Source organism: Lissotriton vulgaris, chromosome 2_1 (genome assembly GCF_964263255.1).
Source record: "Lissotriton vulgaris chromosome 2_1, aLisVul1.2, whole genome shotgun sequence".
Taxonomy (NCBI): Eukaryota; Metazoa; Chordata; class Amphibia; order Caudata; family Salamandridae; genus Lissotriton; species Lissotriton vulgaris.
Window position 1 is genome coordinate 1,586,269,918 of NC_141687.1, and position 19,269 is coordinate 1,586,289,186.

Below are 19,269 nucleotides of genomic sequence, written 5' to 3' on the forward strand. Positions count from 1 at the left end.
GTTAACCACCTGCCTCTGCGCATGGCTAGTGAAATTGAGCTGGAAGAGTGATGAGACTCTTGAATACCATCCAAGGACACAAAAGATACATACCCTGGGAACTAGCATCGAAGACTCCTGAATGAATAGACTTGCTTGGAACATTTAACATTTGTTTCTAATAAGATGTGACTACGGGTCGGAATACACATTTTGAATACAAAGTAAGGGGTTTTATTTATGAACAATAGACTGACAGACTAAGATGAAAAATAAGCATTGAGTGATGATCTTACCTCCCTGCCTGTCCAATCAGAGTTAGTATTTTTATGATATTGAAACATTCATGGGTGGTACATGAATATTGAAGAGTATAATTGAGGTAGTCTTAGTTAGTTAGCTAGATGGAGATTTGTGGAATGCTGCAGAGCTCGGGATGCTGTCGGAGTGACAAGAGATGCTGATGAAGAATCAAATGCAGAAACATCTTTCTTAAATTAATTGACTTAGAAGAAGATCATGGAAGAATGTTGAGGAGGATTAGAGTGTCAGAGAGGGGTGCTACGCAAGCGTCGGTGTTAGAGAGGTCATCTATCCTGTCCTGATTCCTGTCCTGAAGCCTTTGTCACCTGAACTTTCCTGGGGGACCCTTCCCAGCTCCTTGGCCAGGGGGTTGGTTTTCACATCATCCTAGGTAATTATCATTTCCGTGAATGTGCAGATGTACTTTTATCTCTATCCTCTCCTTTCTGAGCAAAAGTCATTGCAAGATATAGAGTATGTGTTTGATGATTGATGAATTGAATCTTCCTTCCCATGAATGACGGAGACTGTACTGTACTTTTTAAGTGGTTCACATGAAATTAATTTTAGATAAAGCTTTAAAACATTTCCCAAGTCTGTTGGAATTTCATACATGTAAGAAGATTATTTTATGTCATTTCACCATCAACTAGTTCAACTAATGGTCCATTGAACAGAAGAAAGAACTTTTTGAGCAGTGAAAGATTAGTTGAGAATAAGAGGTGACTACTCTTGAAATGGTAGAAAATCATAAAATTTGACTCCAGCGTTTATTGCGCGGCTGTGTGTGTGTAGGTGTGTTTATGGGCCCAGGTGAGTATATGATATTGGAGTACCTGTTGCTGGTGAGTCCCTGGATCACCAGCGCTCAACACTCAAGGCTCTCAGCAGCCTCTAGCTCTCACCACTGTTGCTCCCTCCGCTATTATCGCTTGTACTTGTTCCTGCTGTGTCAACAAGCAAGATGATAGCAAATGGCAGGTAAGCAGGTTTAGGGCTGAGACCTTGGAGCAAGGAGGGAGGCAAGCTATAGATGGATGATGCATTTGTTGTACCTGCCATACACTTTAGGTGATCCAGCAACCAACTGCAGCCAGCAGCAGACCATGACCAGCTCCTTTAGGTCTAGTACAACTCTTGGTCTCAGAGGAGACAGACGGTACAGATGCAGATGCAAGTGCAGAACAATGCAGAATAATGCTTGGACAATGCTGGACGATAATAGCCAATGAAGGAAAATGCTGGACAATGCAGGGTAGTACGGAACAATACAATTTAAGTGAGTCCAAATGGGCACTATAGGCACAAAGCACCAGTCTACGGGGAGTGAGAGGCAGGTGGAGGGTTGGGGGCAGAGAGCAGGGCACACTGGCAGACTGCAAGTCACACTAAACCTAGTTGGGCCGCTTCCGCAGTCTTGCTGGGCACTACACTCAGCGGCCGCCAATAGTGATGGCCACGCTCTCTGCTCCCTGCTCACCTCTGTTGTAGCTCTCTCCCAGGCTTCCTTCATGTGCCGGATTGCCTCGCCTGTCACCTGTTGTTCGATCCGTCACTGCCAACCTCAGCAGAAAATGAGAGCGGGGGCCAATCCAGTCCCAGTCCACAACTCGGCAGCCTTTCAGAGGCCTTTCTCAGCAGCTGCGGCGGCATTTCTCAGCGGCATTCACAGACGTTCACAGCCTGCTCTGCTCCTCGTGCACGGGCCCGGCTGATCGAAAATGTGTTCTGTGGTTTTTTATGCTGAGTTACATTGTAAATTTTTACTTTATCATTCCTGGTATGAAATTTACCCAGGTCAGGCCAGCCCATACCTACTTACAAATGCAATCACCTAAACGTATCTGTCCTTCAATCAAGTCTTTATGGGATCATGTAAGTAACATTATCTCTGAAATTATGGGAGAAATAGTGGGGTTAACTTCATCAACAGTGATTTTTGGGGTAAGCATAAAAGAAGTGGCAGATGAAGTTTTTTCCAGGGATCGGAGGGCACTACTTTTTGTATTGATTCTTTTGGCACAATGGGAAATATGTATTAAATGGGTTACACCGATCCCACCTACTAAGCCAGAATGGATTAACTCAGTCCAACATATTTCAATTCTTGATCGAGTAAGTAAGAGAAGTAAAAAAACAACCTTTTGGGATATGTGGGATCAGGGGTTTATTTCTTTTGCCTCTCTCTAAGTTGATTTTTCCCATTTTCCCCTACACTGTTATAGGCTGACTATGTCATTTGCTTTATAATGTGCATGTATTAAAAAAGGTTGCCTTTTCTTTTTTTCCCCTTTTCCTATGGTCCAATGATTACAAATTGGCTCATGTTGGCTGAAAGGACATAAAACTAGCTAAAGTTACACTGGAGAAGCCTACATATAGGGGGAGCCTGGTTTTGTCTACTAAAACTGCTGTTTTGGGAGAAATGCCCGGGGGTTAGACTAACTAACTAACCAACTCTTCTCTGAGAAGTGACTGGGTAGTTTTTCTTTGTTTCAATCTCGGACAGAGGTTTGCAGTTTTAGGATGATAATGGATAATTTACTGTGCAATGTTATTTATGGCTCAGTTTATGAGACCAAAATCATTTCATGCTGATGATGATGACTATGATTTTCAGCCAGAGGAAAGGCATATGAAAGTTCAGACACCCTTTTAATTGTTTAAATGAGTTCATATATGCTCAGTGAATTGCTTTTCACATCATCGGCTGATTTTTGCCGTCACATTTTTGATATCAGCAGTCTTCTGTAACTACTAGTCCAAGGTCAGGATGAACAGAAACTAGGAGATAATGACAATTACAGATGTCACATGTTCGGTTAAAAAGTTGCTTTACTTTTTATAAATACTTAAAAAGTTCCAGTATTTTTCCATAGTATTTATTTTTACAATCCTTATTTTAGATGCTCTCTTAGAAACAGTTTTGCATATATTTGTGTTGAAAGTAAAGGAATTTTATTTGAAAATTGTTTCCCTATTAAGCACACAATGAAAAATCTAATGGAAAAGACTCCTAGCTAAGGCTGAGGACGATAGTTATTATATTTTCCCATATATTTATCCATGCCCTAAATTATTTTGAGCTTCGAATAAGATCCTCAAATGGACCTTTTTCACACAATGAGTATCTTTCGAGCAACATGGAATTTCCTGTTTTACGTTAGGAAAGGGTGACCACGTTTCTGATGCTGCTTACAAAACCTTCAAATTGCGTAGATATTTTCAAGTCTCCAGCCCCAATTCATTTAGAGAGTTAAAGGATATGACTATTTAACTCTCAACATAGCATTAATGCTTTCAATATCCTTGGGAATCGCATTACTCATAACACAGTTTACAGTTGACTTGTACATATTTCTGACAAATGACTCATGAAAATGTTAATTGTTAATGAAGTTCAGTTTTATATAGAAAATGCTAATTTGACTACAATGGGCACAGGAACAGTGACTTTGTAAAGTGGAGTGATAAGTGTGTGTCATTATGCATATTGCCATTAAAATGTTTGGACTGAAATTCCCTTTTGATGTTTGTGTTCTCACTGCAGAATAAATGATATCACAATTTATTGAGTGTAACTGGGTAGGAATAAAAATGCAATCTCTTTGTTTTATAATCAAATGTGCCATCTGCATTCTCTATAACATCTGGTCTGGTGATGAACAGATACTTGATTATATTAGTTCCTTTTCAAAGCAAGCTGAATCAATATCTGAGTGGATGCAAATCAAATAGTTTAGCAATATTAGTATCTAATATATTAAAATTAAAAACTATTAATAATCAAAAATTTGGTTCATACAGACTGTTGTTACACGAGAGGCCGTGGAGTATTATTTAGAAACACATCACTCATACTACTAAAGGCAAATGGTAAACTTATGATTTGTAAGTAATGAGTGAATTAATTGATTTAACATTCAAGAGGGGATTTTTATCCCTTAGCATGTTAATTTATGATTAGTTTAACGTGGCAGGATAGTACAGGACGAATCCTAAAGATCAACCTTTGTAAATTAAAAGCAAATAAGATAGAGAAAGCCATGTTGAATATACTGCAAACTTATTAAAGTTGAAAATTATTGATATACATATGATACACTTGAGATAAATGTACACACACAGATTGGTCATTAGGAAGAGCATCATTGACTTCTTTGCCCGAAAACTCGGTTCTGGACTTGATTAAGGAATAGAGGGGCATATTATCAAGCAGGGCGTTAAAATTATCGCAGTTTTAGCTGCAGAAATGGGCTTGATAATATGCCCTGGAGATTTCCAGTAGAAGCCCATGTTCACACCAGAACATGGGTTTCTATTGGAAGTCTTAAGGGCATATTATCAAGCCATTATAATCGCTTTAGCAGCAGTTTTCTGCAGCTAAACCAGCGATAATTTTTAACGCCCTGCTTGATATTATGCCCCAGAGTTTCTTAACAAGGGTGCAGACCAATCACAATGAAGTGGTTATAACTGTGATCCAGGGCTCCCCCAGTACATTATTCAATTTACAAATTTCGGGACATAAGCTAGTTTTTACTTTAGTTTATGACACTGGGATCCAAGTATGCCAGTATATTGAACACTATAGCTTTTTGTGTCTATATTAAACAAACTAGAATCTATTTTAAGTACCATCGCTTATCATTTCACAGTGAAACTACTGAAAAAAATCCAGTTTTACATGTCTATCAATTTACCTCAGAATCCCAGTAGCCCTTTTGAAGAATGCATGGTCTGACCATGAATGTTTTACTTGAAAATAGAATCTTCATGTTATAGCAAAGAATAACAGAGCAATGGATGACACAAATCATCAATATTTAGCATCAGCAAGAGGTTCTGGGAGCTGGTGACATCAAATAAAGTCAAAAGGTTGTGAGTGTTGTACTCTGATGCCTCTCATAAGTGGGTTCTGCATTTCACTCAAGTGACTCAGGGGCTCCATAAAGTGAACTGAGTAGACCATAAACACAAATAAAAATCAAATAAAGAACTTAATAATGAAATAGTTCACAGTGTATAGCTTCATAAGTGAGTCCTGATGTCTGAGTCCCAGTTGTATCACTGATAATCAAAGCATTTTTCAAAACTGTCATATTTCAATCATCATGTCACTCAGCATGCATAATTTCTATACACAAAAAGTGAACTATAACTCAATTTTGCTTCTAGATGTAACCTGACAATCTTCTTTGAGGATTATTATTAGAGAGGATCATTCCATTGACAGAGGAGGAAAACAATCACTAGGCAGGCTTCTGAACAGCTATAACAAGCATTGATGAGGGTTTCTGCTTATGTACCAGAAGAACCAAAAACTGTAAACAAAAAGTTTTAATTCTATATAATTATTATGAACTTCTGAATCTGATCAGGTAAATACGTAAATCTCTGTTGGGCGATTGATGAAGTAAGATGGTCCTTGTATTTTGCTGTGGTCTTATAGGAAGTGCGCTATAACAGTTTCCTAAAATACATTTTGTGTTAAGTGGAGAATTACCCTATTATTAACAATTTAAACAAAACACCATATTTGTTTCCTATTCTAGGATTGGGAGCCACTTTAGATTTTTAGATTGAGTGAAAGTGATTTCTCTTTCAGATAGAATTTTAGAAGAGAGACATAACAAAAGCTGTCTGAATATCCTTAGTGAATCTTCTGTTTGTGCAATAAGTATACCAAATTCAAAGTTTGTTTTAAAAAATAGCTTTCTCCCAGGTTGTGGAGGTCATTTTGGGTTTCTTCCTGTCCTTTACAGCCACATTTTACCAGGGGGTGATGAAGAGGAAAATTGGCAATACACCACCCTCCTCTGAGTAAAGCAGGCAGCTACTCCATTAAGCCACCAGAGGAAGTATTCCATCAAAGGAGCCAATGGGTTTCTATCATCAGAATTATTAATGGCCTCCTATCTATAATGAGGGAGGTGGAAGATTGTTTATTGGGCAGGGTACTCTACCATGTTTACAACAGAGTACTCTGCCAGCCAAACTCTGAATCAGGCCCTACATAATTCATTCATATTCAAGCATGAGTTTTCTGCACTCTTTTATTATAAAGCTTCATATATTATGTAGTCAGTATGTTATTGAAATTGCTGATGGACAATATTTACCATTCATTTTTGGTAGCTGGGATTTTTACAAGAGGCATAACTTGATGGCACGATGGAGCAGGGTGACCATTTTTTAATGTGATTTAAACACTGGTAGCTTAAGGTAGAAGGACTTTCTACTAAATAAACAAGTAGACACCAAAAATGTATTTCTACTGTGAAAGTGTATTTTCAAAGTCAAGGACAGACATGGGTTCATTGTGGAAGAAGAATTCAGTTTCATCAAGAATGAAATACCTTGGTCTATTATGACCACTGCTCATTCTCGCTGAATGGATAAGATAATAGAGCTCCTTCCTGAAGGAGACTGAAAGGTACTACCAGGACACCGGTCATGGGGGCTTGCAAGCATAAGAGATAAATATTTAGATTTGTCAATTTTGCAGAGAATTTAATTGCATGTGTCCAACTCTCTTTTCACCTACATAAATCTTTTTCCTTATGCCTCATGTTTGCCTGGTTAATATGTATATCGATCCGTTTGTCAACAAAAATGAAATAAAGTCCTAATCAATAAAATCCCCCGTCCCGAACTCCACATCGACCCCCACACGCAAGTATGTAGTCAGTCAAGACCTGCAACCTAGGCCCAGGTTCACTGATTGATATGTCACAGGTGGGAGGGTAAATAACTGATCGGCAAATACGCAGGCAGGAAACTCTTGATCAATCCTACAGATAAGCGCAGTAACATCACAATGGTTAAGGTATATTGCCACAAATAAAGCACACGTTCCAATGGGGTAAACACTTCGAACAACACCATAAAGTAAAATGTCACATGAGTTAAGAACACATAGCCAATTAGGACCTAGCACATATAGTGATCATGTACTCCCCACGCCAGACATCACATTTACCACTGGCCACACTGTGTCCCACCATGGTGGATACCCACCGGTATTAATGTTTGACCACTAATTTATGACTTTAAGCCAGCAACCAACATTCCTCACCATATATGGTACGCCGGATACGTTTATGGCTTCATGTAACAATGTATGAAAAACCAACACAAACCTAGTATAAATTGATATCATCCCCAGACCTCTGGCTGTATTGTTTATTAAACAACACTGTTCCTGTTTTGCTAAGCGCATCTTGAACCCGAGCAGCCTCGTTACTACAAGTACCCTTGACCTCCAGGTTCACCAATTTCCTTTCTCACATTCAACTCTCTTTGTTTTTTTGTACAGCATGTAATATTTTATTAGCCTTGGTCATGCAAAACTGTGCAATCATAGTCGATTTTACTTGTTTAAACCAAAATGTATGTGATGTTACAGAGAAAAATCTCTCCTTTCAAATGGAATAAATACAGCTAAACGGGAAATAAGGCAATACTACAGTAGACCAATTTCATTTTATTAAATATTCTGTACAATATTATTTAAATATGTTAAAAATGCTTACTCTTGCAAATCATTTCATCTGAGTTATCACCACAGTCATCTTCTCCATCACATACTTTATTATTTGAAACACACTTTTGATTGTAGCATGGCTTAAAACCTCTTTGGCAGCGTCTATTTTCTGTAAATATAAAAACATAGCGCAGATTGAGTGAGGAAGCCATCACTAGTTACAAACATCAGACTAATGCAGTAATACGATCCCACTGTAGATCTATGTATATAATATAAGAAATGTTAGAATTAATAACGGAGGTGGGCTTTACATCCCAGAACAAGAACAATGTTTTGGATGATGAATTATCAAGAAAAATATTTATGAGCCCTCTGCTGGAAGGTCAATGTACATATATCATCTCTTGATGAGGCTCCCTTAGTCACACTATGGGGGCCGAGTGTAGGGGTCAGGTTGGTGACATCATCAGGGGGCATAGTAGGAACCAGGACGGCCATTTAAGGCTGCGCGCCAGGGTTTCTGGCCTCTTTGTCCCCGTGGCCCGCAAGCGGGCAGCATTGGGACGTCTTTAAGGAACGAGGATTCCGGTTAGCGGCTGGTGCATTTTGCATAGTAAGGAGGGAGCCCTGGTGTGTAGCATATACTGTGTGGATACAGCCGCCCCAGTATGCAGAGGCAGTTGCGTACTGTTTCCGGTTAGGGCCATGAACGAGACGGTAAAGAAGCTGAACCATTCGGTCTAAAGAATCTTAGCAGGTTCCACCTTGGGCACAATTCGGCACAATTTTCTCCAGCTAGGGAAAGGGACCTGTTCCATCAGGACGGGGTGCATCTTTCGGGCAAAGGGCAAGAGATCTTTATCCAGTTGATACTGGGGGCAATTTCAGGGCACAGTCAGTGCCTGGTGGGGAGGATGAGAGCGCCAGGGAGCTTCTCACCCTGTGGCGGAGCACTGATAGTTAACAAAAAATGGGGATGCACAACAATGGAGGTTCAGTGACTGGATTGACCGTAGGAGGGGTATGATTAGCATGTACAACGGGTAGGAGAGGGGACTGATCTGCTGGTCATCCTGTACTCTCCAGCCATAACCCAAAATGTATGGATTGATTAGAACCTTTGGGAGACTGCCTGGGTTCAGATACCCCGGTGGGCCAGTGCGCTAGGCTGGGCCCTGGATTTCAAGTAGCACAACAGTTTACTGTGGTGAGTTGTGACCTTCTGGAATAATGTGCACGTGCCGAGAGGGGCAAGTTCAAGATCAAATTTAATGTTGTGCCTAATTGCCTTACTGCCTTTGACATGTTGATGCCGTTAAAGTGTGATGTTGTACATTTTTCCTATATGCAAGTAGGATACTTGTACTTTCATATTGGTTTATGGTTTTTAGTTCTTGGGAACAGAGGAGAAGGAAGGAAAAGTGAGGGAGTATAGGAGGAGTGAATGGCACGATGTGCGTGTACTATGTAGTGCTCCCACTCTCTGAAGAAAGTCAAATATTCATCTAGAGACATCAAACAGAAATAAGAGGCAGTCTCTATAGTTTTTTGATTGTGCCCAACTATTTTTAACTCTCTGCTGCAAAGCAATGCATATACTGTAACCTCTAACATATGAGTGTAAGGGGCATTGCCCCACTATTCATGGAAGAAGAGAGGAGATATTTTTACAAGTACGAGCTGCTTAGTAAGGCTCTAGTTAGATTGTGCTTTTTATTTATATTTTTGCAGTTGGAATGTGGTGCAACCACTCAAGTGCCAGAAGAGGTCCCCCTCGCCCTTGAGGCAGAAGCCAGAGAGAGCACTCGTGTCAGATGCTGGGAGTGACCTGCCTTCCATGGAACTGATACAACCCACCCTTGTGCATAAGTGACGCAGAGCAGAGTTATCAACTCTCCATAGACTCAATGAGCTAGGGCAGGGTAGCCCAGAGCAGTCAAGGTGGGAGACAGTGGTTCTAGGCTGGGTGGGGAGACTGAGCTCCACCCACCTTTTTCATTTTGTTTGCTTGTTGGATTATGCAAAAGGCTCTCTGGAGCAGTCCCCTAGCAGATGGACTTCCGGGAGTGCCGTGCACGTACGTTATAAATGCACAGATTTGCTTGCATGTTCTGTTACTTACAATGTATGTATTCCTCTTGTCCTTAAACTGCTGCTGTCTTCTGCCATTCTAGTGCTCATTAAGTCGTTAACATTCCTGAAATGTTTATGCTTAAGGGCGTCCTTCCATGTAGGTTCCTGTTAAGCTTTACTCTTGGCCTGTGGGTTCATTTTCATTGGTCAATTCATAGAATTAGACAACAGGGTCGCCAACAAGTAGCTCGTTAGCCACTGTAGCTCTCCCGCTACCTCTGAGTAGCTCACCAGTGTGGAGCCTGGCTTACTAAACTAGAAAAATGTTGCTTGGTTGAATTAATACACATATAAAAATAGAAATTATACAACACTAATAATAATGGTAGCTTTCAACGTATTTCATTGAAGTAGCTCTCACCACAGAAAATGGAGAAGACCCCTAGAGCAATGACTAGAGTCTAAGTGTTGTGCTTGTGGGAGTTACAAGCATCATCAGTGAAATGCGTAGCTTATCGGATGTCACAGTGCTTGCCTGTTCGTAAACAGTTGCTGCGCTGGGTCTGCTCTTGTGAGACTGCACTGCACCCAGACTGTGAACACACTCCACGAGTGCTTGTTATCCAGCCTGCCTATGTTCTGAGTATATTTCATTTTAGTTCACTTCTATGCAGTCCCAACATGTAGCCTCTCAGCTGCATCTCAGTGCAAAATCCTCACAATCATTTTACTAAGTGAGGACCTCACTTTCGAGATGAAGACAAATTAATCCCCAATGTTCACTAATTTACCTGATATTTAATGTTGACTACCTTTGCCAGCCAGTTAATTGGGTAATCCTTGGCAGTTGAATGATGATTTAATGCAAAGTATTACTGTAGTATTGATGTAGTGTTACTGTAGAGAAGACTGACTCTTAATTCGATGCCTGCTGCAGTGTGTGTCTGCACTGCGAGTCTCCGGTCAACCTCCACATGTTAGGTAGCTTCAGTAAAGCACATTATTTAAAATAATTTATAATCACCATCTGCGTCAGTACATGGCAGTTCACTATACAGGAATAAGGATGTGAGTCCATTGAGGTCTCAAGCTAGCCAAGGGCAATAGGGCAATAAGAGCAGAGAAATGTCCACTTTCTAAAAGTAGAAAAGAACAAAGCACCTAGCTGACACATTCACATGTTGTTTTTTACTTAAACAGACTGCGACCAAACACAGATTGCATTGGTGTTCGTGGTTTATTTACTTATTTATCAATCATTGTTTTGAAAAGACCATTTCATTTTGTCTTTTGAAGCAGAGACAAGATAACACTTTTCATTTTGATAATTACACATGCAAACAAACTGCAACAGTACAACTAACATTACAAACACACAACAAATTAATTAAACGCTAAAATATTTTGATTCCAAAATGAATTACAGTCATTGTTTTTGCAGCAACAATAAACCAAATTTTTTGTTAGTTTATGAATCCTCTGTAAATTTTTGACCAAAGGGAACAAATCGATTCAGTTGGAGGAGACACACTCGTGAAGAAACTTTGTTTATAACTGCCATTCATGTGGATCTGAGTTGAGGAAAAACCCACGATAATTGACGAAGACAAGGAGTTCCCCTTTTGAAAGTCATAGCCCGGAGCAAAATCCCAAGAATAATATATGGATTTGAAATGCGTCGACACTTTTCACCATTTGGGAAACACTTGTATGGAAATAGGATCCGCTCTAGGGAACTAGATTGAAAGTCCATATACCTTACGAGCTTGAACATTTTTAGGTGCTTCATTCTTTCCTATATATAAGCCTTACCTAGCTGTCTTTGTCAGGGCCAACCCCTTTTATGAGTAAACGCTTTTTAAAAGTTGAACTTCTGAAATAGTAATGTTGAATCCAACTTTAACATTAATGAGATGATTTATCATTACCATTCCAAGGATATGAAATGTGATCCAGCTAATCCTTTCTAATCAGGAATTACAGATAACATTTTTTAAGGAATTCACAATGCTAGCCTATGAGAGGAGTAGTCCTCACAGTAGTGAAAAGCAAATGTAACTCTTTGTCTCTACCAGGACATGTGAAACTTTAAAGTACATGTCCTACCTTTTACTTACATAGTACGCTCACCTTGGGAATGTCTAGGGCATATCTTAGGGGTGACCTATGTATCATAAAAAGGGAGTGTAAGCCCTGGCAAGTGGATTTAAATGCTACGATGAAGTGGCAATGAACTGCACACGCTGGTCCTTTAATGGAAGACCTGAGAAAGGTATAAAAGGCTACATGTGTGGGTGGAAACAAGCAGCGCTGCAATCCCACTAGTAGCCCTTTGATTACATTCCCTGTATACCAATTTACAAAGGGCTTACAGGTTTAAGCAGCTGATTTGAAGTCACCACCACTTCAAAGACACGTTTTGTTACAAGCATTGGAGATCTGACCCTACCAAGACAATACATTACTGGACCTGTGAAGAAGTTGTCCGGGAGTAATGACTGCTGTGCTACAAGTGTTGCCACTCTGCTGGGATACCAATGGGTAGCCATCCGCTATATAAGTGCACATTCTATTCTATTCTATTCTATTCTATTCTACTTGACTGACTGCTCTAAGGAACTGCTCCAATGCTGTGCTGAGGTGCCCTGCTGCCTCCTGAACTCAGCCTTGCTGAGGACAAGGACTGGACCCATCTCACTTGAACCCAGAGTGTTTCAAAGAGCTTGCTGGCTTGCCTCATGTTTTATGAAGTCTTAGGGTCATAAAAGATTTCTTGCAACCCAGCTGGTGCTGCTGGACCCTGCCATATGTGCGTCCTACCCTAGCCTGAGGTTCCCCATCCAGTCCTGGGCCTCAGAAATAGGTTCTGCAGCTGTTTTGCTACAAAATTGACGCACCATCACCACTGCTTCAATCAGAACCAATACAGTTTCCCTCGATGACGATGTAGTGCTGATCCAAAGCCTTATCTGTGTGGCTAGATGATGATGCAGAAACTTGCTGCGAGGTTCATGCAGCACCCCCGAGGTCCCGGTTGTAAGGCTAGACTTTGTTACATCGACCTGACTGCATGAATTGGAACCAAGGCATCATACTCTCAATGGCATTGCTTTGTTCATCCATGGAACTTTGGCAGCAGGCCTGTTTGAGCCCTTTAGCCAGCCTATCTTCCATCATGGTTGATCGGTAATTTGGATTTATTCTGATCCAGTTGGACCTTGAGTCACTTTTTAGCGTTTTTAACTTTCAACCACTATTGTTGCTTTCTTCTTTAGAAGTTTATAACTCCGCTTCAAAAGCACGGGGAAACTGGATGGTCAACGACATGAGCTTTGCACTTTCATTCAATAAGAGAAATACGTACAGATTAAGATCATATTGAAGAATTGCCCCATTGTCCTGATTTCGTAGAAGGCCATTTATCCATTGATACTAGACGTCTTAAATGGTGTAAGGTTGCACTCGACCCTGAGAAGCTGCAAGTTATGAGTAACTCAGTAGCAAATACTATTGTTACCTTTCAGACAGATGCTGAATTGGGGGTACACTGGGATAGAGCAGGCCAGACACATGAGCATCTTTTTAATCAACTGAAAAGTTTTTTTATTATGAAAAACAAGAAAGGCCCGTAACATCCGCCACCAAGGCCACCAAGGCTGCAGTATGGTATAACTCCAACTGTCGCTCGGCTTACAAAACATTGGCAGCTGCAATTAGGAGTAAGGAACAGGCCTCTATAAGAGAGAAGAGGCAGGCTTATAAGGTTGCAAAATCCAAGGCAAAAAGAGACTGGGATGAGGCTCATTGGGCTGAACTTCCCTACGCATGCTCTGGGAGGGATATGACGAGATTTTGGCACCTGGTGAAATGGGGGAGTGGGGATCCCAGTAAAGTTCCTACTAACCATGTGGAATCAGATCATTGGGTCTGCCACTTCAAAGGTCAATTTACTAACAATCAAGGAACCCAAGAGACCTTTGTTGTGCCATCGCCCTCTCCTTCCTTCAGCATCACTAAAAAGGAAGTAGAATCAGCCCTTCGTCAGGATCCAAAAGGTAGGGCACCAGGTCTCAACTGCATTTCTGCAGACCTTTTTTTACAAGACCTGGAATCCTGGGTAACATACATTCAATTTCTAATGAATGCCATCGATGAGGGAGCAGCGATTCCCAGTTCCTGGGCAGGTGCAGTTATCTTTCCTATTTTTAAAAAGGGGGATTGCTCCCTACCAGGGAATTATAGGCCTATAATCCTGATTGATTGCATTCAGAAGGTAGTGGCTAGTGTGGTCCTAGGTAGAATGCAAGTATGGTTGGAGGAATATCACATCCTCTCAGACTTACAAGCAGGTTTCCGACGATGTATCAGTACAGTGGACCAGGTGTTCAGGTTCATTCTCATTTATTGGCGTACTGTTACTCTGGGGAGAGGCTCTATTTTAGCAGCTTTCGTGGACCTCAGGTCGGCATTTGACCTAGTACCAAGTTCTAAGCTGTGGCACAGTCTTTTAAACCTGGGTATGCCATTGGAAATCTTGGCTTTTGTTGTCAAATTGTACACTGACAACTTTGCCCAGGTAAGGTGGGATAAGGCAGGTCAAACCACTGAAATGTTTCTGTTTGAGAAGGGGGTAAGGCAGGGGTGCGTTCTCGCACCCACCCTAATTCCCATTTACATAAACGGGGTATTGAAATACTTTGAAAACTGCCCTACTGATGCCCCTAGTCTAGGAGGAAAAAAGATCCCACGTCTTATGTTCACCGATGACACTCTTATCAAAACTAGACCGGGACTAAAATGTGCCCTGTCAAGATTTGAAGAGTTCTGTGCGGATCATGACCTAGTTGTCAATGTTGACAAAACAAAGTCTATGGTCCACCAGAACTCTAAAAAACACATTGGTGAAGTTAAGATGCAGGAAGGTGCTTTAGAGCAAACAAAAATGTTCTCATATCAAGGGTAACCTTAGACAAAGAAATGAGTAGGAAGCCACAAATAGACTGTCTCACGGTAAGACATGCCCAACTCTCGGGTGCGCTGCTTAGGGAGCATAGATGCTCCTTCACCAAACCCGTAGCTCCAGTATTGCAGATCTATAACTCCAAAATTAGTGCCTCAATCCTGTATGGCCCAGAGTTGAGGGCGCATGCAAAACTGGATTCGCTGGTGGCGGCACAAAATAAATGCAAGGTTCTGTATTGCTAGCACCCTAAATTGGCAGCCTCTTCGAAGACAATGCAGGACCTCTCAACACAGTCTTTCAATTGACGCATCCCCAACAAGGACGTACCATGCCTCAGCTGCATGACACATCCTTGATGCTCCACAGCAAGGATTTAAGGTACTCTTGTTCAGCAGGCCCAGATATCCACAATAGGAGCTTTGTGCTTTATAGTGCTCTTTTCACCTAAATCTTGTATATCTCTGGTTCTACGTATTGGATATTTGTAATTTTGGTCTTGTTCTATTAATTAAAATTGACTCTATGTTTTTAAGCTTGTGTAGGATCCTTTTCAAGAGTGTTACTGTTTGATGTGCTGCACAAATACTCCACACTTTGCCTCTGAGAGACTAGCCTCAATGTTCTGTGCCAAGCTATTTGAGAGTTGAGCACAGGCTAATTTGGGGTTGCTTGTGACTCTACTCTGTCAAGGATTATGGTTGCTGCCAGGGTAGGCTTTCACTGACCTCAACCTGTAATCCAATTTCTTACATATGTTATAAATATTGCAGCTAATTAGAGAATAGATTGGACTGTTTTCTCACATAACTGTATTCTTGCATAACTGTTTGTCATGAAGCTCCAAACGCTTTGCAGAGGCAGACCGTAGCTAGTCCCAATCTCCTGCCGACCGGTGTCACAGCGGTTAAGCTCCTAAACCAGCCGAGAGGGGAAAGGGGAAGTGGATAGAGAGAAGAGACACTCCTGTTGCTGAACACCCAGGTCAAGGTCTGGAATCTTATAATGGTTTCTTCCGACCATCTTGGCATGGATGTCTAATGCACAAAGAAGGGGAAATAAGAAAATTACACCTACCAAGATACTCAAATTACTATTCAATAATTAGCACTTATCCTACCAGCTAGTGAGGGAGTCTGCGCCTCTCTTCTGTATTTATATTTGACTGGAAGCCCTGTCTGTAAAAGAAAGACCTTATTACTATGGAGCTAACTGGCAGTTCACTCTTGAGGGATTAACTAAGTTTCACCTTCATTACCTGTGAGCTTCTCTTTACTGCGGAGTATAAATCTCTGTCTTCAAGAAGACTTTCATCTGGAACTATTGTACAAATGTCTGAAGTAACTACCTCCTCCACAAGCGCGCAAAAAGGATAGGGGAAGGAACAGAGGGAAGGATAGAATAGGAAAAGCTCAAGCTGGGAGGGTACGAGAGAATAGGCAATTTGACAGTTCCTCTGCGCCACAACAATAGCCTTACTGTAGGTCCGTAGTTGAAGTGGCTCCGAGACTGTGACTGCTTCGCCGGGACTCTCTCCTTAAGACGTTCTGACTGATTCTACACCAATTTCGTCATTGGCATTTGAGGCAGAAGTAGTTGTCTGGAAAACTCCTTGTTGAATACGCACTCTTCAGTTCAAAGGTGCATAGTAACCCAAACTGAGGACTATGAAGCTCGGAAGTCTTAGGCTGGATTACGACTTCCCTACAAGGAGAAGTGTCAATACTGTAAACACGAAACTATTCCTCCCGCTAACACTATTTAGCTGAGGAACGAAATCAAGCTGTCTTCTCAGGAAAAACGTTTGTTGAAGTGCGCAGCAAACAGCGCTCGCGCTCCCCAAGAAACACTCTGTGGCATAGAATGGCAACCGATCCCGTTACTGTTCATACTGGTGGCCAGGTTGTATCACTAGTTACAGTAATACCACACATTCACTGTGCTAGGCTTAGTGTTCAATCGTGGTCGCTTACAATCAAAGTCAAAGTAAAAAAGGCTTTTTTTCGATAAAAATTATCATAAAAGCTTCACAGTAAAAATACATAAGTTCATTTGATTTAAAAGAGAAAAAGGAAGATACAACAATTTAATAACAATCGACTTTAAAAAATCTTGATTTTCAGATAAAAGAAGCATTTCATAGGTGATTGATTAAAATGGAATTAAACAATTACTTTAAGCCATTTACTTCTAATACACCAGGCCCATGATAAAAATTTGGAGAGAGTACAAACATACAGCGGGCGAGCTTCTGACATTAAAATGCGTAGTGCCTCAACATGGTGCCTGGTCCCCAACAGGCGGCACAAATGCTTAAGCCATTTTCTTCTTGGTAGAGCATACTCCTGGCACTCAAACATAAAGTGCGCCACTGACTCTTGTCTAAATATACACTTTGGGCAGAACTCTGTGGTCTGTGCTGGCGGTTTCCACCGAGATGTGAAGGCATGCAGGGGAAGAGTTCCAGTTCTAAATTTAAAATAAAGGGCCCTCTCAAATGGTTTCTCAATAATGTCTAAATAGAGTTCCCGAATTGGTAGGTCCTTGAATTTCAAAAAATCCTCCGTGAGTCTACCCAATGTGCAGTTGGTACTCCGTTGAGTCAGAATCCAGTTCCAGTACAGACTCTTGAGCGTTGCCTTTGGAGGAGAGGACCTATTTACCCAGGCTTCACTTAGGCCCAAATTGCACAAGAGGAATTTCATATCTCTTAACCGTTTGATTCTGTGCCACCCTGGTAATTACATAATTTAAGAGAGCCCTTGCGCATATTTAGCAAGCTCCGGGACTCACCACAGCCGGGCCCATAACAGTAGGGGCCGGAACTTAGCTAGATCTCCAATAGGTCGACATCCTAAATCAAACATTAATGGGGCCATAGGAGTGCCTTGCGGAAGTGACATGATGGCCCTACAGTTCATTGGTGTTACATGAGCCCCATAGCTCTGCCCCATAGAGAGCAGAGCTAACTCCCCTAGCTGTGTAGATTTCAATAACAGGGGCTATAGGTCTAATAGCACAAGAGTGCTGTTCCTTCAGGAGAGCCCCTGTTACCCTCTTGTGGGCTAGCAGCATTTTATCTAAGTGAGGGGCCCACTGCATATTGTGCGACAAACGAATGCCTAGGTAATCAAATACTTCTACCCTCCCCAAAGATACAGCGTTCAACTTCGGGGGACGTACAGGTTTTTTGGGGGGATTCATCACAAGATATTTTGTTTTGTCGGTATTGATTACCAGGCCCCGTTCTGTGCAAAAGGTCTGAAAGTTGTTAAGGAGTTTTTGAAGACCCATTGGGGATTTAGATAGCTAGAGCGTATCGTTGGCAAAGAGAAGGGTAGGTATGCGCTCCCCCGCCAGGGATGGTTCATCTAAAGGATCTTTCAGCAGATGCTCGACCACTCCGTTGATATACAGGGAAAAAAGGGTGGGAGCAAAAACACATCCCTGGCGGACCCCTCTCTCCACCGGAATGCTACTGGTTTTTTCTCCCTCTATACCCCATCTTATCTGGGCAAAACTGTTTTCGTGAAGCCTTACGAGTAACAATAGAATATTTAGTGTGGTATCCCCATATCAGCAAGGACTCTCCAAAGGGTCTCCCTGGGTACTAGGTCAAAGGCAGTCTTTAAATCGATAAATGCAAGATAAAGACTGCCTTTGCCTATGACCACCGCCTTCCAGTACACTAGCATCAGTCTAAAGGCTTGTTCTATTGTGCCAGTGCCTACTCTAAATCCTGCCTGGTAATCAGAGAGGATATTATTATCGTTAATCCATTCCAATATTCTAACCAGCAGAACCTTGCCGACTACCTTTTGGCTTATGTCCAACAAGCTTATAGGTCTATGGTTGGACGGGTCGTCCCTAGCACCTTTTTTAAAAATAGGGACGACCTTCGCCCCTTTCCAAGATGTGGGAATCGGTGCACCCCTACAGATGGCAGTAAGCAGGCAATGGATGAATTTCCCCCATTTCGGGATGTCTGCACGCAGCAGGTCCCCGGGAATGCCATCCGGACCGGCCGCCTTTTGGGGCATGATGGTACTAATGACATACTCTACTTCTTTTATTGAGAAGTCTGAATCTACTAAGTCTGCCTCCCGATCCTTTTGGGTCATAATTGGGGCCATCTCACATTCCTGATCATCCTTAGGTGTATCTATGGTATTATGTCCTGATTGGTGAGTGTATAGTTTAGAGAAATGGTTAACCCACGCTTGGCTAGTAATGTTGCATGCTATTAGGTCACTATCTGGTCTGTTTCTGGCTCTGATTGTGTCCCAGAAACGCCTTGAGTCTTTTTTTGTGCTTGCCTCCTTTAAAATACGCCAGTACTCTTCTTCCCACTCCTTTTTTGCACATGCCAATATTCGCTTGTGCTCTTTCCTAGCTTCCTGTATCAAGGCTTGAGATTTCCCTTTAACAGCCTTAATCAGAAGAAACTTTGCATGCCTGCATGTAG

The 19,269-nt window shown here is 41.6% G+C and overlaps 1 protein-coding gene across 1 annotated transcript in view; it reads right to left on the reverse strand.

The window, feature by feature from the left end:
* The window catches only part of LRP1B (LDL receptor related protein 1B), a 3,669,685-nt gene that overhangs the window by 713,893 nt on the left and 2,936,523 nt on the right, over nt 1-19,269 (reverse strand). The window contains exon 47 of the mRNA XM_086955170.1: nt 7,818-7,937. Coding sequence (XP_086811296.1) covers nt 7,818-7,937 — 120 coding nt within the window. The remainder of the gene's footprint in view (nt 1-7,817; nt 7,938-19,269) is intronic.